This window comes from Mercenaria mercenaria, chromosome 12 (genome assembly GCF_021730395.1).
Source record: "Mercenaria mercenaria strain notata chromosome 12, MADL_Memer_1, whole genome shotgun sequence".
Classification (NCBI taxonomy): domain Eukaryota; kingdom Metazoa; phylum Mollusca; class Bivalvia; order Venerida; family Veneridae; genus Mercenaria; species Mercenaria mercenaria.
This window is the reverse complement of record NC_069372.1, coordinates 37006147-37023169: the sequence shown is the minus strand read 5'-3', so window position 1 is coordinate 37023169 and position 17023 is coordinate 37006147. Positions and strand designations below refer to the sequence as shown.

Here is a 17023-nt window from a genome sequence, read left to right as displayed (position 1 = left end):
CTACGCATCTGAACTCTGAACCGTAGTAAATCAGACGATAAACTACTCGAAGGCCTTGATTATTTGTTAACTATATATTTGTCGTTAATTCTCCGAGTGTGTGTAAATCAGTAAAAATGCAACGTCAAAACGTTATAAACGTACCTGTTTTTAACGCACTGTTGCTTTGACTGCGTATAACGAAAAAACGGCGCGGTATTTTTTTTTTTTAAGAAATTTGCTGTGAATTCCTCTTTCATTTCTGTACTAAATGGATTAATAAAAAACATACCTTCTCGATTTAGATTTTTCAGCATTCAGCTCGATATGAAACGCGATGCATTGTTTGTGTAACGTCAAATATTTAATTTTAGTTAAGTTGGTCTGCAGTTTGCAGTTCGCAATTCGAATCGCGAACTGCGAACTGCGGACCAACTTAACTGATATAAATATATATTTATCATGTCACTTTGCAGTGATTAATATCAGTTTAATTTCTTAAAATTTCGATATCCAAACACTAAAACAAACGTTCAAAATGAATACTTCTGAAAACTGTTCAATTGTGTTGGGTATAAACCAATGAAAACAACACACATACACTTCAATTTACGGACATTTAATTGTCGTTATAATATTTAAAAAAAAACAACAACAACAAAAACAGCAATTATCTACTACAACCAGCTATTCTTGAAGCTGTTAATTTAGTAGTTTTAATCCATTGGAATAAAAAAAAAATTCACTACTAAAATATGTTTGTTGCCATGACAATTTCGACAACGGTCTGTTGTCTACCTCAGATGTATCATATTACGAATGTCGGCTATCTTCGGCCTTGTCCGTCAGTTTCCGTAATATGATCTATCTGAGGAAGACAACAGATCATTGTCAAAACTGTGAAGGTAACAAACATACTTTAGAAGTGAAAAAAGAACTTTATTCCAATAATACCAGCTATTTCTATTTGTCATCGTTGTAGAGGGTAGAACAGTGCAAGAACAGTAGAACGCCTCTAAATTAGGCGTCCTTTGTAAAAATAAAATGCTAGTTAGTAACTGATTTACTGAAAAAAATGATGATACAAGGCACAGGAAACATTTTTCAAAAAAAAAAAAAAAAAAAAAATCGTCCGGTATCTAGGATTCAAGGATAACCAGCTTAGACGGATAAGTTTCGTATGACAGGTTGATATTTATTCAAATATGCGTATAACGATGCGCAGTGATATCAATTTTGAGGGTATCATTGAAATATCACATGCGCGAATTTTATGCGCTACGGCTCACTGATGAAAGTAATCTGAATCTCAGCGGTCACTTGCATGGAGCGCTGGCTGATGACAGAACATGCCCAAAGGGTATATAACAATAAAAGAATTTTTTCTTTGTTTCATATAAAATTCAGCTACTTCAAAACAATTTTAATACAATTTCTACATTTTCACCCCGTCGTAGATCTATTTTTTCTACAAGATATCCATACAAGAAAACGAAAAGAAAAAGGGGTGTTGAATAGTTTGCAGTGAAATGCTAGTCAACTGAAATCATGGTACCCTCATATTGCCGCAGTTCAGAAAGCGAACCGTAAAATAAATACACTGCTTTCATTTTCAAGCAAACAACTCGAAAACATGCATGGATGCGCATTTTGCCCCCGGTTGACGCGAAAATGCAAGAAAAATGGGAAAATCAGGATCAATTTGTTAGTTTAAACACATTTCATTCACAGTAATACATGTACAAATTTAATACATACATCATAGTTTGAACAAGGTAAGTAGGAAAAGATAAGAATGAAAGTCACATAGTCTTAAAGAATTCTTCTCTGATTAATCTATTAGAGACTTCTTTCGAATGAATCACGGAAGCACATTTATTCACCCAGTTATTACTCTAAACCCTATGGGTTTTGTTCGTCTCATAATTATTTTATGACGATTTCTGTCGGTATAATAAAATATTGCATTCAAGAGAGTGTGAAATGAAAATCGTTCACCCCTCTCAACAAGAATATCAAGCTTTTATTTAACTTTTATGAGAAATAAAGGGGGAAAAAATCAAATTTCCTTGAAAATCATTGAATATACTTGTGCGTTTCTTTCTTTTTTTTTTTTTTTTTTTTTTGTTTGTTATTTCATCGACGATTTTCATATGACCCTCTCGTAAGAGCAATATTTACATATTTATTATATCTCACATAAATATCCAATGCAAATTTTCCATTATACTTCCATTAGTTTAACCAGGAAGGTCTAATACGTATCAGTTGTTCAGGTTTAACTTGAACGATATATCATACCCACCAGTGATTTTATAACAGTTACTCCTGCGCAAAGTCGTTATTTTCAATTTATGCGCATGTGATATGATGTATAATTTCATATCACATGCGCAACTACGCTATTTTGGTTTTCTATGCATGTGATATTATTTTTTCATATTCCCATTGAGATATCTATACTTTCGCATTGATAAAAAGACTGAGATGATACATTTTCATACGAAGCGTTTATAGATACTTTAGGATTAAATGACCTTTTCAGGTGTTTGTGCATGTGTGAATCCGGCCTTCATTATGGCGCCTCGGTCGATATTCATATATCTCGCTGTGAACATTTTGCATATCACCCTCTCAGGAATTCCTTTGTGTGCACTTTAAAGTGTGTGTACTTTTCCCGTATTTAACAGCCTTATTTTATGGGCTCATCAAACGGGTAAGACACGGAGATCAGGACAAACCGTCAACAATAACGTCACACGCACAATGCGCCGCGTTTTAAATTGAGTTGAATTATGCAAAATCTAAATCGAAAAGGTATGTTTTTTATTAGTCCATTTAGTGCAGAAATGATAGAGGAATACACAGCGAATTTTAAAAAAAGATTACCGCGGTGTTTTTTCGTTATACGCAGTCAAAGATGCAACAGTGCGTTAAAAACAGGTACGTTTATAACGTTTTGACGTTGCATTTTTACTGATTTAAACATACTCGGAGAATTAACGACAAATGTATAGTAATGTTTTCAAAGATATTTTCTTCGTGATTACAGTGTAGTGAATTTTAAATTTTGATGCACTAATTAAAAAGATACAACGAGAAAACACAGAAACACCCCGATTTCAGTTAGAGCCGACAGATGGCGCTTTGACGTCATTATGTTGCTATGGTACCGACGTCAGAATAAAACAAAACGTACATAAAATCAACGGCAGTTGTATCACGTTTATTTAGTCTAAACTTGAATGGAATCCGACGACTTTTTTAAAATCTCGACAAAGTGCGCATACTACCTTAACTTTTATAGTAGGGAAGAAACACAATTTGGTAAAAGTCGGAATGACAGAACAGATGAGCAGGCAGAATAATAGGTAAAAGGAAATATTGAACTTTACCACATATTACTACTGGATCAAAATAAAACGAAATGATTTTTTTTACAATGTCAAATTTATAGAACTGGCGTCTGCTGGGCAAGATGTATCAAGGATAAACTTAATCAGTTAAGTTTTGGCAATTTGCTTGACAATTTTAATATGGATATAAGCTATTTTCCGTCAATACAAAGAAGAAAAAGGGACCAATTTGTAAAAGAATGGCAAATGACCACAAATGCTACACCTACACTCAAATGTTATGCAAACAAGAATACATTTCAATTTGAAAATGATTTGTGTATACACGGCTCCATCTCATTTTGGAGCGAGCCGAAGAAAGAGTCAATGATACTTCCGATGTGGCGCTTATGAGTAAAAAACGCACGCAAACAAACAGGATGAGTTGATTTTGTTAATCTATCTTCATATGTGTCAGGCCATGAGATTTTTGGCCCAAATGAGATTTTGGTCGAAAATGGGGTTTTCAGGTAATCTGACAGATTGTCATATTCCAATTAAAAATCTGCTATTTGACAACAGAAATCGGCCGTTGTTATGGAGAAATTACCGCTTTTCGGACACCATATTTTCGTCTAACTGTATCAAAATAGAGGCAGAATATCTTAATTCAGACTCCTTCTTAAAATAATTTGAAAAAAAAATACATAATGAAATATCCATCACAACATACAGTTCATTAGATTTATTTCTTTCTGTTTCTTTTTTTCATATAAGCACATATTATTTTCCCCTTAAAATCGTTTCCATGGCAACACATTTGTTAAATCCAATTTGAATAGTGCCTTGATAAATCCAGCCAAAATTTATATCAAGAAAGTGAAGTTAATATACCGTCAACATTTTCCAGTGTACAGACAGAGTTTAAAGATAACAGTTACTTTGCAAAAATCTTAATATGGCTTTCTTTTGTACAAAAATAGATTTACTGGATTACGGGTTAGATAACATGACAAAACTATGACCAATTAACCTTGTTGTTAGAACACTTGACTCATTGACATATTTCTTTGTAACTGTTAGACAGAAAATCAGGCAAAAAGATATAATTATTAGAAATATTATAAACTGATTTTGCTTAAAGTAGTAGTACAGATGTCAACTGATCAGTGACTCGTTACCATAGCAACCATGATGTATTTTCTTACCAAAAGTACCATTTCTATCAAGTTTTTGAAATAATTGAATATGTTAAAGTGTTTTTCAAAATACTATTTACATTGAAAGCTGTCTAATTTCATATTCAAAAGTAAGAAAACCTCATTTCATGTAAACTGATGTGACACTGTTTGGGATATACATAATTTTCTGATACACACGACACAACTCTTGCTAGTTTAAGGCAGATTCATATGATAACATAATGTTTTGTTGATGCAGTTATTACTTAGAAAAGAATATGACCTTACATTAATTTTTTTAACAAATAGAACATATAAACATGAAAGATGTTTTACAATAATTTATAGTCAGATTAATGTTTAATACCATGGCAACAATGCACTATTTTCTTGTAAAATTAAAGATAGCATTTATTGTCAAATTTCTTGAAACTGTATGATTATTTAAATAAAAAAGAGCACTCAAGATATATTATGCATGGAGTACGTTTTTTAAAAAAAATTCTGTATTGCTTAAACAATGAAGACACTTTTACTCTAACCACTTCACTGCTGTTCTGACAACAAAACATACTTTTACCAAACATTTCTCACAGTTGAATTGTGACAGTTCAGTTAGTTTTACTTTTTTCTTGACTCCCATTTGTAGTTTGAATCAGCTTGGTGAACTTTTGCAGAAAACATGACCATATTTTGTGCACTTCTGTGACAGTTGCACTTTATTCCATTGGCATACTTTCAACTGGATGGTAAGCAAATATATTAGTTCCTCGGGTTTCATTTCCATTCACAAATTCATAAAGAATTTTATTTTTCTGGCTGGAAATTCTTTCTTCCTTCAGCCATTCTGCAAAACAAAAATACATTAGTATTAGTACCTTTAAGTAGAAAGTTACAGAATAGAATACTGTGAAGCATTTTTTAAAAATAAAAGTGTCTTTTTGTGTAATCTTCATAAAAGCATGACTAATAAGTACCCATCCATCCATCAATCTCATAATTTTCAAGAATACAAAAAACTAGCTAATCTTGTGACATACTAGTAGACATACACTTAAAAGAATTAATTCATTCAGTCTAACTAAATGAATACTCAAATACTGCAACAGTTTCTTAGGAAAATACATGTATGATGATATTCAATCATTTCATATCATTTGCATATTTCCTCACTCTCCTCTTTTTATGCTGGATATGTTTGTTGAATGAATCTATTAGACTAGTAATGATTTCTTTCAAAATGCTAGTAATACAATCAGGTCATTTATGTGTATGATATTTTAAGATTTATTAACTTACTTGTACTCATTTTAAGAGGAATTTATTTTTTGTATATATTCTTAAGATGTATTTATCTTTCTTACAATAGAAAAACTGCAAAAATACAGAAAATTACAAACCCACAAACTCTTCCAACACGTGGTATGTAGCATGCCTTGAGAATTCCTTTTTTTGTTTGTTTAAGGTCATAGCAATATGCCAGATGTTTCTCAGTAGTTCATCAATAGTTGATCTGTAAAATAAAAAAAAATACATAAAAAAAAAGCTGAAATGTGAGATAAAGATGGCCTAGCTAGTTACCTCAGGACACAGAACACAAAGATTTATACTATGCGTGTAATATGTTTCAATCAAAAGCATGACTTTCTTAACAAAATGTCTTTAAAGTTTAAAATATATTCATTTAATGTGTAGAAGTTATTTGTAACTTGTAAAGAACATTATTTAGTGGTGAGGAATCCAACAATCATGGTCAAGTGAACTGAATGCAAACTTACATGAAAAGCTATTGAGCGTCTGTTTTATAACAAATAAAAACAAACAGCTATTCTTTATACTTTTTTAATTGAAGTGAGTTTGACATGAATAAGAAATAATTTATTTAAACTGACAACTGTTCCTGTAAGTCACTACATAAATATGGATAAGGCTGTGACTTTTGACATACTGGTCTTTCATACTGATACACTGATCAGAAATAAGAGTGAAAACTGTTGTGGAAAAAAGTAAGCTTCCTGAATGCCCCCCCCCCACCCGCCCCCTTATTTGGAGGATATAGGAGGGGGGTAATTTACAGTTAAAAGAAACAGAGGAGGGGGGAGAGGAGGTGTATTTAGTTTATAAATGTAATGTGGAAGCAGTTCTCAAGCTGAGGAAAGGTGTATTTCATATGACAATGGGTGGGAAAGAGAAGGGAGGTATTTGGAGGAAGATGATGGGAAGGGGGGTGATTTGAGGTAACCCAGTTGTGGAATGGAGAAGGGGGGTAAAATGTTTCCGGGAGGGGGTGATTTCCTTTTTTGAAAAAACTGCGGGTGTTCTGGCTGACATAATTAACTGACGCTGTTTTAATTTTCTGATTATTTCCGATTACCATCAGAGGTCCGTAACAGCATATAAACATCTCTGACTGAGTCTGAGCTGAATATTTTTAGCTAGAATAATAAAGCCCAGATGACAATTCCGGGATATTTTCGACGGACAAAACGGTCAATATGGATTTAATTAATATTTTAAAACTCTACATATTGTGTAAATATTACTACTTACCTGTAAGTCGCTCAATGACATTCATTATCCCTTTTAAATCAATCGTCACATTACTGTTTAAAAGTTTCCTTTCACACGACCTTTCATGTTTACAAATGGCGTGTTGATACAAAGGGCGATAAATTGTCAATTATTTGATAATGAAACGAAATGTCAAAACACGGAAATGTTACAATACCTGCTTGGTACATCTACATCTACATCTACATCTTTCACCCAACCGTCGATTTCCGACTATCACTGGGCGGCGCTGTCAGAGAAACAGTTGTTAAAGAACTGATATGTTACAATGTTAAAAGAATAAAAGCTAAAAAAGACAGTATGCTACAGTTAAAATGGGACAGAGGCAACAGAATTACATACTGACCACCGCCAGCCTGTCTCTAAAGATACTGAGACTGGGGCTAGATTTAACATGAGTTGGTAGGGAGTTCCAGAGTCGGATGGTCCTAGGGAAGTAGGAGTTAGAAAAGTACTGAGTGTGAGACATGGGGATTAAGTAATTTAGGTTTCTAGTTGGAATAAGATGAGATTGGTCGACTGCAACTGTCTGGGTCCTTATTTTATAAAACATTACTAATGAATTGTGTAACCTTCTATATTGGAGTGTATTCCATTCTAAGGTTTTCAGCATTTGTGTAACACTACTGGTGTAACTGTAGTCATACATGACGTACCTAGCAGCTGACCTTTGGACATTTTCGACTTTGCTAGTGAGGGTTTTTTGCCAAGGATGCCAGACGCTTGAACAGTATTCAAGTTGAGGGCGGACATAGGTGTTATAGGCAGCAATTTTGACCTTTTTATTATCAGTTTTGACATTTCGTTGTATGAAGCGAAGAGTGGAAGTTGCTTTGGAAGTGATACTGTCAATGTGTTTGGACCAGTTTAGATCTTTGGAAATGGTTATGCCTAAGTATTTAGCTGCCTCACAAGTTTTTAACTCTATGTTGTGAAGTTTGTAGGGGTAGACTACAGGATTTTTCTTTCTAAAAATTCTAAGGACTTCACACTTGTCCGGGTTGAACTCCATGGACCATGTCTTCTCCCAGGTTTCTAAGCTAATCAGGTCTTGTTGCAGAGATATACTATCTGAAATGGAGTTGATGGTAAGGTATATTATGGTGTCATCTGCAAACATTCTTGCGTTACATTTGACGTAAATGACGTTTGTCTCTTCATTCATTTATCGTCCCAATAATAATTATAGTGTTAATTGATAAAATGCATTAATTGACGCGAAAACGTGTTGAACTCCACTCATTTTTGTGACGTAACTTTAATCGGGTTTTTCTCGAATGACGTAACGCCGCATTTGGGCCAAAAATCTCATGGCGCGACACATATATGTAAGGTAGAATAGAACTACATTGCCCGTATATCAAACTATGGTTGTTCCCTAATGTTACAGAAAGAATAAAATCAACTCATCCGCTTTGTTTTCGTTTTGTATTCACTCGAAAGTATCATTGGCTCTTTCTTCAACGCTATAAAAAATGAAATCAGTGTTTACTAGTCAGACCTAGGAATATAGTCCATAGTCATGCTGTACATCGTTCGTATCCGCGCCAAGCCATTGTGTCCAAAAGTCATGCTGTACTTCGTCCGTATCCGCGCCAAGTTATTGTGTCCAAAGCTCATGCTGTACGTCGTCCGTATCCGCGCCAAGTCATTGTGTCCAAAGGTCATGCTGTACGTCTTTCGTATCCGCGCCAAGTCATTGTGTCCAAAGCTCATGCTTTACGTCTTCCGTATCCGCGCCAAGTCATTGTGTCCAAAGGTCATGCTGTACGTCTTACGTGTTCGCGCTAAGTCATTGTGTCCAATGGTCATGCTGCACGTCTTCCGTATCCGCGCCAAGTCATTGTGTCCAATGGTCATGCTGCATGTCTTCCGTATCCGCGTCAAGTGATTGTGTCCAAAGCTCATGCTGTACGTCTTCCAAGGTCATGCTGTACGTCTTCCGTATCCGCGCCAAGTCATTGTGTCCAAAGCTCATGCTGCACATCGTCCGTATCCGCGCCAAGACATTGTGTCCAAAAGTCATGCTGTACGTCTTCTGTATCCGTGCCAAGTCGTTGTGTCCGAAAGTCATGCTGCACATCGTCCGTATCCGCGCCAAGACATTGTGCCCAAAAGTCATGCTGTACGTCTTCCAAGGTCATGCTGTACGTCTTCCGTATCCGCGCCAAGTCATTGTGGCCAAAGGTCATGCTGCACATTGCCGTATCCCCACCAAGTCATTGTGTCCGAAAGTCATGCTGTACATTGCCCGTACCCCCATCAAGTCGTTGTGTCCGAAAGTCATGCTGTACAATGCCCGTATCCCCACTAAGTCATTGTGTCTAAAGCTCATGCTGTACGTCTTCCAAGGTCATGCTGTACGTCTTCCGTATCCGCGCCAAGTCAGTGTGGCCAAAGGTCATGCTGCACATCGTTCGTTTCCGCGCCAAGTCATTAAGTCCAAAAGTCATGCTGTACATCTTCCGTATCCGTGTCAAGTCATTGTATCCGAAATACATGCTATACATCGCCCGTATCCGTGCCAAGTCATTGTGTCCGAAAATCATGCTGTGCATCGTCCGTTTCCGCACCAAGTCATTGTATTCAAAAGTCATGCTGTACATATTCCGTATCCGCACCAAGTCATCGTGTCCAAAAGTCATGCTGTACATTGCCTGTTTCCCCACCAAGTCATTGTGTCCAAAAGTCAGGCTTTACATTGTCCGTATCCGTATCAAGTCATTGTATCCGAAATTCATGCTATACATCGCCCGAATCCGTGCCAAGTCAGTGTGTCCGAAAATCATGCTGTGCATTTTCCGTATCCGCGCCCAGTCACTGAGTCCAAAAGTCATGCTGTACATCGTCCGTATCCGCGCCAAGCCATTGTGTCCAAAAGTCAGGCTGAACATTGTCGGTATCCCCACCAAGTCATTGTATCTGAAACTCATGCTGTACATGGTCCGTATACGCGCCAAGTCTGTGTGTCCAAAAGTCATGCTGTACATCGTACTTATCCGCGCCAAGTCATTGTGTCATAAAGTTCTGCTGTACATCGTCCGTTAAAGCGCCAAGTTATTGTGTCTAAAAGTTAAGCTGTACATCATCCGTATCCGCGCCAAATTATAGTGTCCAAAAGTCATGCTGTACATCGTCCGTATCCGCGCTAAGTCATAGGGTCCTAAAGTCATGGTGTACATCGTCCGTATCCGCGCCAAGTTATAGTGTCCAAAAGCCATGCTGTACATCGTCCGTATCCGCGCTAAGTCATAGTGTCCTAGAGCCATGTTGTACATCGTACGTATCCGCGCCAAGCCATTGTGTCCAAAAGTCATGCTGAACATTGTCGGTATTCACACAAAGTCACTGTATTTGAAACTCATGCTGTACATCGTCCGTATCCGCGCCAAGTCATTGTGTCCAAAAGTCATGCTGTACATCGTACTTATCCGCGCCAAGTCATTGTGTCCAAAAGTCATGCTGTACATTGTCGGTATCCACACCAAGTCACTGTATCTGAAACTCATGCTGTACATGGTCCGTATCCGCGCCAAGTCATAGTGTCCAAAAGCCATACTGTACTTCGTACTTATCCACGCCAGCTCTAGCTTCATCATGTTTGGATACAACAAAGTTTGTTTGTTTGTTTTGGGTTTAACGCCGTTTTTCAACAGTATTTCAGTCATGTAACGGCGGGCAGTTAACCTAACCAGTGTTCCTGGATTCTGTACCAGTACAAACCTGTTCTCCGCAAGTAACTGCCAACTTCCCCACATGAATTATCAGAGGTGGAGGACTAATGATTTCAGACACAATGTCGTTTATCAAATAGTCACGGAGAACATACGCCCCGCCCGAGGATCGAACTCGCGACCCTGCGGTCCGTGAACCAACGCTCTTACCTACTGAGCTAAGCGGGCGGGCTGGATACAACAAAGAACATCAGCACCAAACTCAGGTATGGAATGCAACATGCATTAGATGTATTGTCTCCCCTAAAGCCACAAAGCTAGATTTTGTCCGCAGATCGAACTTGCAACCATTAGGAGCAGTGGTACCTAGCTGTCGGTCCTACATTCAGAGCGTGTACCATGTCAAACACCGCTAACTATTAAACATATTTTAATCGACTATGACGTTCAATCTTTGAAAGAGTTATTTGAAAAAGTTTCAGTCGGAAATATTTTATCTTTTTTAAAGCAGATAGGAATTTATCATATGACCATTTTGTGTCGATTCGCCGTAAAACCCAACTCATTCACTCACAACATTTAGAGCTGCTTTGATGTTCATTATTTAGGAAGAAACTACTTTGATTATTGGCACTTTCATGTATTTCAAGCATTGAAATTCCGTTCCCACGATTTATATCAGTTGTGGAATGCTCTAGCAATTATATATACCGCTTTTATAATTATCATAAAGGTACATGAATATGTCAGCGCAAAAAAGAAACATGGCCATACCAAGTTTGTGTGTTTCCTTTTCACTTTTACAATTTCACAACAATCTCATAATGCTATATTTTGTACAAAAAAAGTAATGAAAATTTAAGCATTCTCATCCAAAAAAAAAACAATAGTTCAGAGACTTTTCTGAGGACCTTTTTTCCAGTCGTAGAACATCGTGTATTTCCGTGTCTTCCGTACAGAACATGCGTAGCCGTGGCTATCCGATCATAGGCTGTTACAAGTTAACCATTGTTCTTAAGTCTTTGGGAGAGTCATTTGTGGACTTTTTTGTTCGATGACGTCACTAGATGGCTCAATTCAATACGATTTTATACGAGAACCATGCCAGGAACAAGCAACAAATATTAAAAACAATTTGGCCTAATTTATTCTGAAAGTTAAAGCTGTCAGACAGCGTTTAGTTGATTTAATATTTGCCTACCCTTCAACTGGAATCTGTATTGGATTTTATCAATATTCACGTAAGTAATTTGAAAAATTAGTCAGCAGTTATAGAAATATAAGTAATTTCAAAATCGCTGTAACAAAGTTAAAAGTATTTATTATACAAAAGATATTACATGAATGTCTTTTCATATTGATCTATTAAACAACCTGAATAAAATAATAAAATGCGAGACTCTGTAGAATATATTATCATTTTTATACAAGGAATTAATAAATGTAATGTGGAAAGACACATATATATATCTTTTTCCTACGTTAGTTTTCCTGCTGAGTTTTTTTAATTTCTTCTTTCTCTCTTTATCTATTATAGACAAAGTCATTTCCGCCAACGTCCCCTAACCATGACTGAAACGACATCAAAATGTTACTATACAACAATACTGCACACGACGTCAAACATCTGATAAGCATATTTCACCTGTTATAATCAAAGAGCATGAATAATTGCTATTTATTATAAAATCCTCATTTATAGTCATTTCCATTGGTCTAAACTAACACAGATGATAACTGATAAAGATTATATTGACTCGCCGGCTGATGCTGGTCGCAAATGCACTATGCTGGTTTTTTCATGGTGCGTGCGGCTCATATTTTGTACCAAAACAGCCATGCTAACAGAAACATAGCAATTATAGTTATGAAAGTTCTTTTTTCTATCATTATCGTTTTCCCCTCAAACTTGTGATTATCCCCACTCTTTAATACATACGATATTATGGTCTTGAAAACAAATGGAAGTAGCCAAATCTTACAGGAAACAAAATATTTATACATGTGAGTGTAATTGTTTTGTTTTAGATGAATGTTTTCAAAAATATATCATTCTTTTTTTCATACTTACACGATTTTTATTCTCAGGTAATATTCAGACACAATATATCACGTGATAAACCGGAACAGACATGGATCCGCAAGATGGCGCTATATTTCTCTCACATCCGGTCATGATTGTTAACGTGATTAGTGTTACCATTGACCTCATTTTAATACTAGTGCTCATTTTTGGCCAGATTTTTTATCGTATATATGGACCATTGCGCAGGCCCTTATTACCAAAGAACTGGGCAAGACCGTTGACGTTATCTTCAGTCATTTTTGCAAACATTTTATGTCAGTTGTTAATGGTTGCACTGGCTTTTCCGGAGCATGTTAACAACGTAGAAACTTTCTCAAAAGACGAAACGTGTTTAATCGTCAAGTTGTTTCTGGCGAGTGAATTAGCAAGGAACTGGTATCTGGTTTTTATAAGCATTCACACTTTGCTCGCCACATGTACACCGTCAGTTTTGCGAAGAAAAATACAGTTCATTTCATGGATAATAGCTTGCATAATAGTGTGGATATTTTCTCTGTGTTTCACATTTTTTGTGTTGGATGGGGAATATGTATCGCAGCTACACGCGAACTCCTCGCATGCAGCAACATGCCACATAAATGTCGAAAATGAAGCGTTTAAGATAGTCTGCATATATGCGCCATTGGTGTGCATTTGTTTAGCTACGTTATGTTCTTTGTACGCAGCTATCGGATGTTCTAATAGGTCTGATGACACTAAATGGATACACGACCAACGTATAACAACCGTGGCGTTTCAGATAATTATCACTATCTGCTTCGGTCTAGTGTCTTTAATTGGCGATCGAGTTCTAGACATAGCGTTCTATTGGTTGTTTATTCTTGCAGCAGTATTGCTGAAAGATATAAGGGAGATAATGCTAACTTTTGTTTGTTATACATGTTGTTCCCGATCTCGTTCACTGTGCAAAGATGACAAAAGATCGGTGGATGAAAAAATGGAAATGGCAACGACCAAACGTCAAAACGGTACAAAGGATTTGGAATCAGGGGAAATAGAAGAAAACAACATCAATGACAAAAGATCGGCGGATGAAGAAATGGAAATGCCAACGATCAAATGTCAAAACGGTACAAAGGTCATGGAATCAGGGAGAATAGAAGAAAACAACACCGATGACAAAAGATCGGTGGATGAAGAAATGGAAATGCCAACGATCAAACGTCAAAACAGTACAACGGACACGGAATCAGGGGGAATAGAAGAAAACAACACCGAAGATACTGATAAGGCACGAATCGAGATTAAAACCAAGGAACGCCTGGAGGAAGAAGAGAGAGAACACTATGCTCATGCTAATAAAGCGAAGACGATTAACGATGAAAACAAAACAGTGAACAAAATTACAAAATTTGCAAATGAAACTTCTGGCTCAAAGGCTGGACAAACAAACGAAAAGAAAGATTTTATGCAAAATAAAGAGGAGAAGAAAAATGTATCAAGGATTCCTCAAAAATCAAAAGGAATCTCTAAACGAATAAGAAACAAACTGAAAAGGCGGAGAAGTAAAAAGAAGAAAAATGCAAAAGATGATGATTCAACAAGCAATGAAGACGATGCAGCTGTAGAAGACGAATCCGTTGATACTGACGATGAAAGTGAAAAGTCAGGTGACGACGATGACAATTCTGATGAGTCATGTTTAATTTTGTGAACACGTAAATTCGTATCTGTAAAACAGTCAAATGATTTTTCCATTATTTCAAAGGCCAGTGTCTCAGCAAAAAAAAACTGTCTGGAACGCCTCTAAAGCAAACAACATCGACATCAAATAAAATTTCAGTTTTCGGTTTGGATGGCTCATGACATTATAACAGTACAAAGAACTTATTTCGGAAAGGACAAATCGTCTTCTGAATTGAGCGATGATCCACCATTTCATATTTTGAGAAGACGTGATTTAAAATTTTGATGTATTTTACTTACAAACGTCGCCTCAGTTCCAGGGAGTGTTCTGAAAGATCAAACGTTTGTTTTGAAAAAAAGTCGAAGTTTAAAGTGTTCGATTGTTCCTATCTGCAGTCTATCCAAGTTCTAGAACATGATTGAATGATGAAATTCTCGTAAGAATGTTCTCAGTGTTGACTTAATGTATGCTTAACTCCATTCTTTGTCAAAATTTTAGATAGAATATATAGTGCTGTTGATATGATAAAATTTGCTTTTGGTTTTTTTTTGTTCGCATCATTTGATATTTTATAACCTAATGTGTGGGAAATGGCTTGCAGTGAAAGATGAAACAGGACGTCTTTGTTTGTTGAGATTTTAAGTTGTTTTTTTTTTTTTCGTTTTTTGTTTGTTTGTTTTTCTTCTTCAAATATATTCATTATCTCTTTGCTATAATCTTGTTCGTTTTGTTACATACAAGCAAGTAAAATATTTACAATTTATACATTTATATAAGCAAGAATTAAGCAGTAAAATAGGAAATTATATGGTGGCTATATGTGTCATCTCGTTATTTCTTTCTGTCGCAGCGATAGAACGACAAATGGCGTTATGGCGCCCCGCCGAATATCGCCCTGCCAAACGTCGCCCTGCCGAATGTTGCCCCGCCAAACGTCGTCTTTTCGCCTTCCGGGCTGACATGATTGTATCAATCAAATTGGAGATAAAAGTTGGTAATAGTTATGAACAGTTATGATGTATTTGTCAGTCCAAAACGAACTGTTACTTGAGTTTATTGCTCACTCTCACTCCATCCCCATGAACCCCACCCCAAACTTCAATCGAACACTCGAGTCCATCAGTGAAACGATATGTAATTTTTAAAAGAAAACTTTTTCATGACATATAGATAAAGAGCAATACGCATGCGCGCGTGCGTCCGGATAGTTATTGTCCAGATTACAATTTTGCCTTGTATTTGGAAAATGCTTTATGCATGCCTCAGTGAGACGGATTCGCGAGCAAACATAAGATCTAAAAAGTCAATGTCACACTTGGCTGAGAGTGTTGGGCAAGGGTCATGCTCAAAAGTATTCATCTCACCGAGGCAAACATATTGTATTTTCCCCAATGTGGGCAAAAAACAAAAATTAGACGGACGGACGGGCAGGCGCATGCATATTGCTCTCTCTGTATTTATCTATGTCATATAAATCTTGTAATTGAAAAGTGTCACTAATAGACTCACTGATGGATTGAAGGTTGGAGTTGAGGTGAGGAGTCGGGATAGAAAGAGCGCATTCGGCTACTTATTTTGATTGACAAGTTAACATTCCATTTTTACCTCAGATTTTCTTACTGGAATATATATTTCACATTATTCAATGCATGGGGTATCAATTTAGTATAGTTTTGCACTCTCCGATCTTCTTGATCTATTACCGATCCTTTATATTTAAAGAATAAACGCAATGCGTAAACATAGTTTTTACGCTTTACAAGAAGAAAGCCTTTTCAGCATCCAGGCTGGCAACCTATTAGTGAAAGTAGTGACGTCGGTGATCGACGCCATATTGGATTTCCCTTCTGGCGTAATGTAAACATGTGATGGAAACAATACGTGAAAACGAGAATAATTTCACTAGTGAAAGATCGGAACTTTAGAAGATAATGCAGTTTCAATCAGTGTCAATCATTTTCAAAAACTCGAAATATCCCAAGGTGTGCTGAATAAATATATAAATAAAACAAAAAATCCCCAAAATAAACGGGAATTATACATTTCAGCCAATCATCGCAATTCAAATGACACAAAATTGATTTCCCTTTGTAAACAATGTCAAAGTTCACCCGAGTGAAATGCTGAAAAAGAAGAAATGCCACCTGTACAAAGCAATCGACTTGCAACTTGCAAATGTATGTATGTTCCACAATTATTTCAGTATCAAAACCTGTCCGATTTTTTCCGTGACTGAGAAATAAAACGAAGAAATTTTAACCATTCGGTATTTGTTTACACTTCAAACATGTGAAATGAAAGGCATTTACTATCACGAGACTCCCGTGCATTTTGAACCTCGTGGTGAACAAACTGAATTTACTTTAAAGTATGGTTTCTCAGTTGAACCAGTTACCTGTTAAGATTAGAGAACATACATTAAAATTGTATGGTTCGTTTGTTTTGGGTTTAACGCCGTTTTTCAACAGTATTTCAGTCATGTAACGGCGGGCAGTTAACCTAACCAGTGTTCCTGGATTTTGTTCTCAAAACCTGTTCTCCGCAAGTAACTGCCAACTTCCTCACATGAA

General features: G+C 36.4%; 1 protein-coding gene and 1 long non-coding RNA gene across 4 annotated transcripts; one reads left to right on the top strand and one right to left on the bottom strand.

Moving 5' to 3' along the window:
- The first annotated feature begins 3184 nt into the window (after nt 1–3184).
- LOC123535012 (uncharacterized) lies at nt 3185–15301 on the top strand. Of its 3 annotated transcripts, none has more exons than XM_053519710.1 (2): nt 3185–3350; nt 12829–15301. In XM_053519710.1, the coding sequence occupies exon 2, from the start codon at nt 12873–12875 to the stop codon at nt 14478–14480; it is 1608 nt and encodes a 535-aa protein (XP_053375685.1). In that variant the 5' UTR covers nt 3185–3350; nt 12829–12872; the 3' UTR covers nt 14481–15301. The 3 variants fall into 3 exon arrangements, with proteins under 3 accessions (XP_053375685.1, XP_045173458.2, XP_045173459.2); XM_045317523.2 differs by lacking the exon at nt 3185–3350 and adding an exon at nt 10868–11981; XM_045317524.2 differs by lacking the exon at nt 3185–3350 and adding an exon at nt 10868–11981 and having other exon boundaries at nt 12278–15301.
- LOC128547333 (uncharacterized) lies at nt 4491–7188 on the bottom strand. The gene is made up of 3 exons (XR_008366457.1): nt 7046–7188; nt 5896–6008; nt 4491–5342 (listed from the first exon to the last, which is right to left on the bottom strand). It is a non-coding gene; the product is annotated as an uncharacterized LOC128547333 (long non-coding RNA).
- Nucleotides 15302–17023: the final 1722 nt, after the last annotated feature.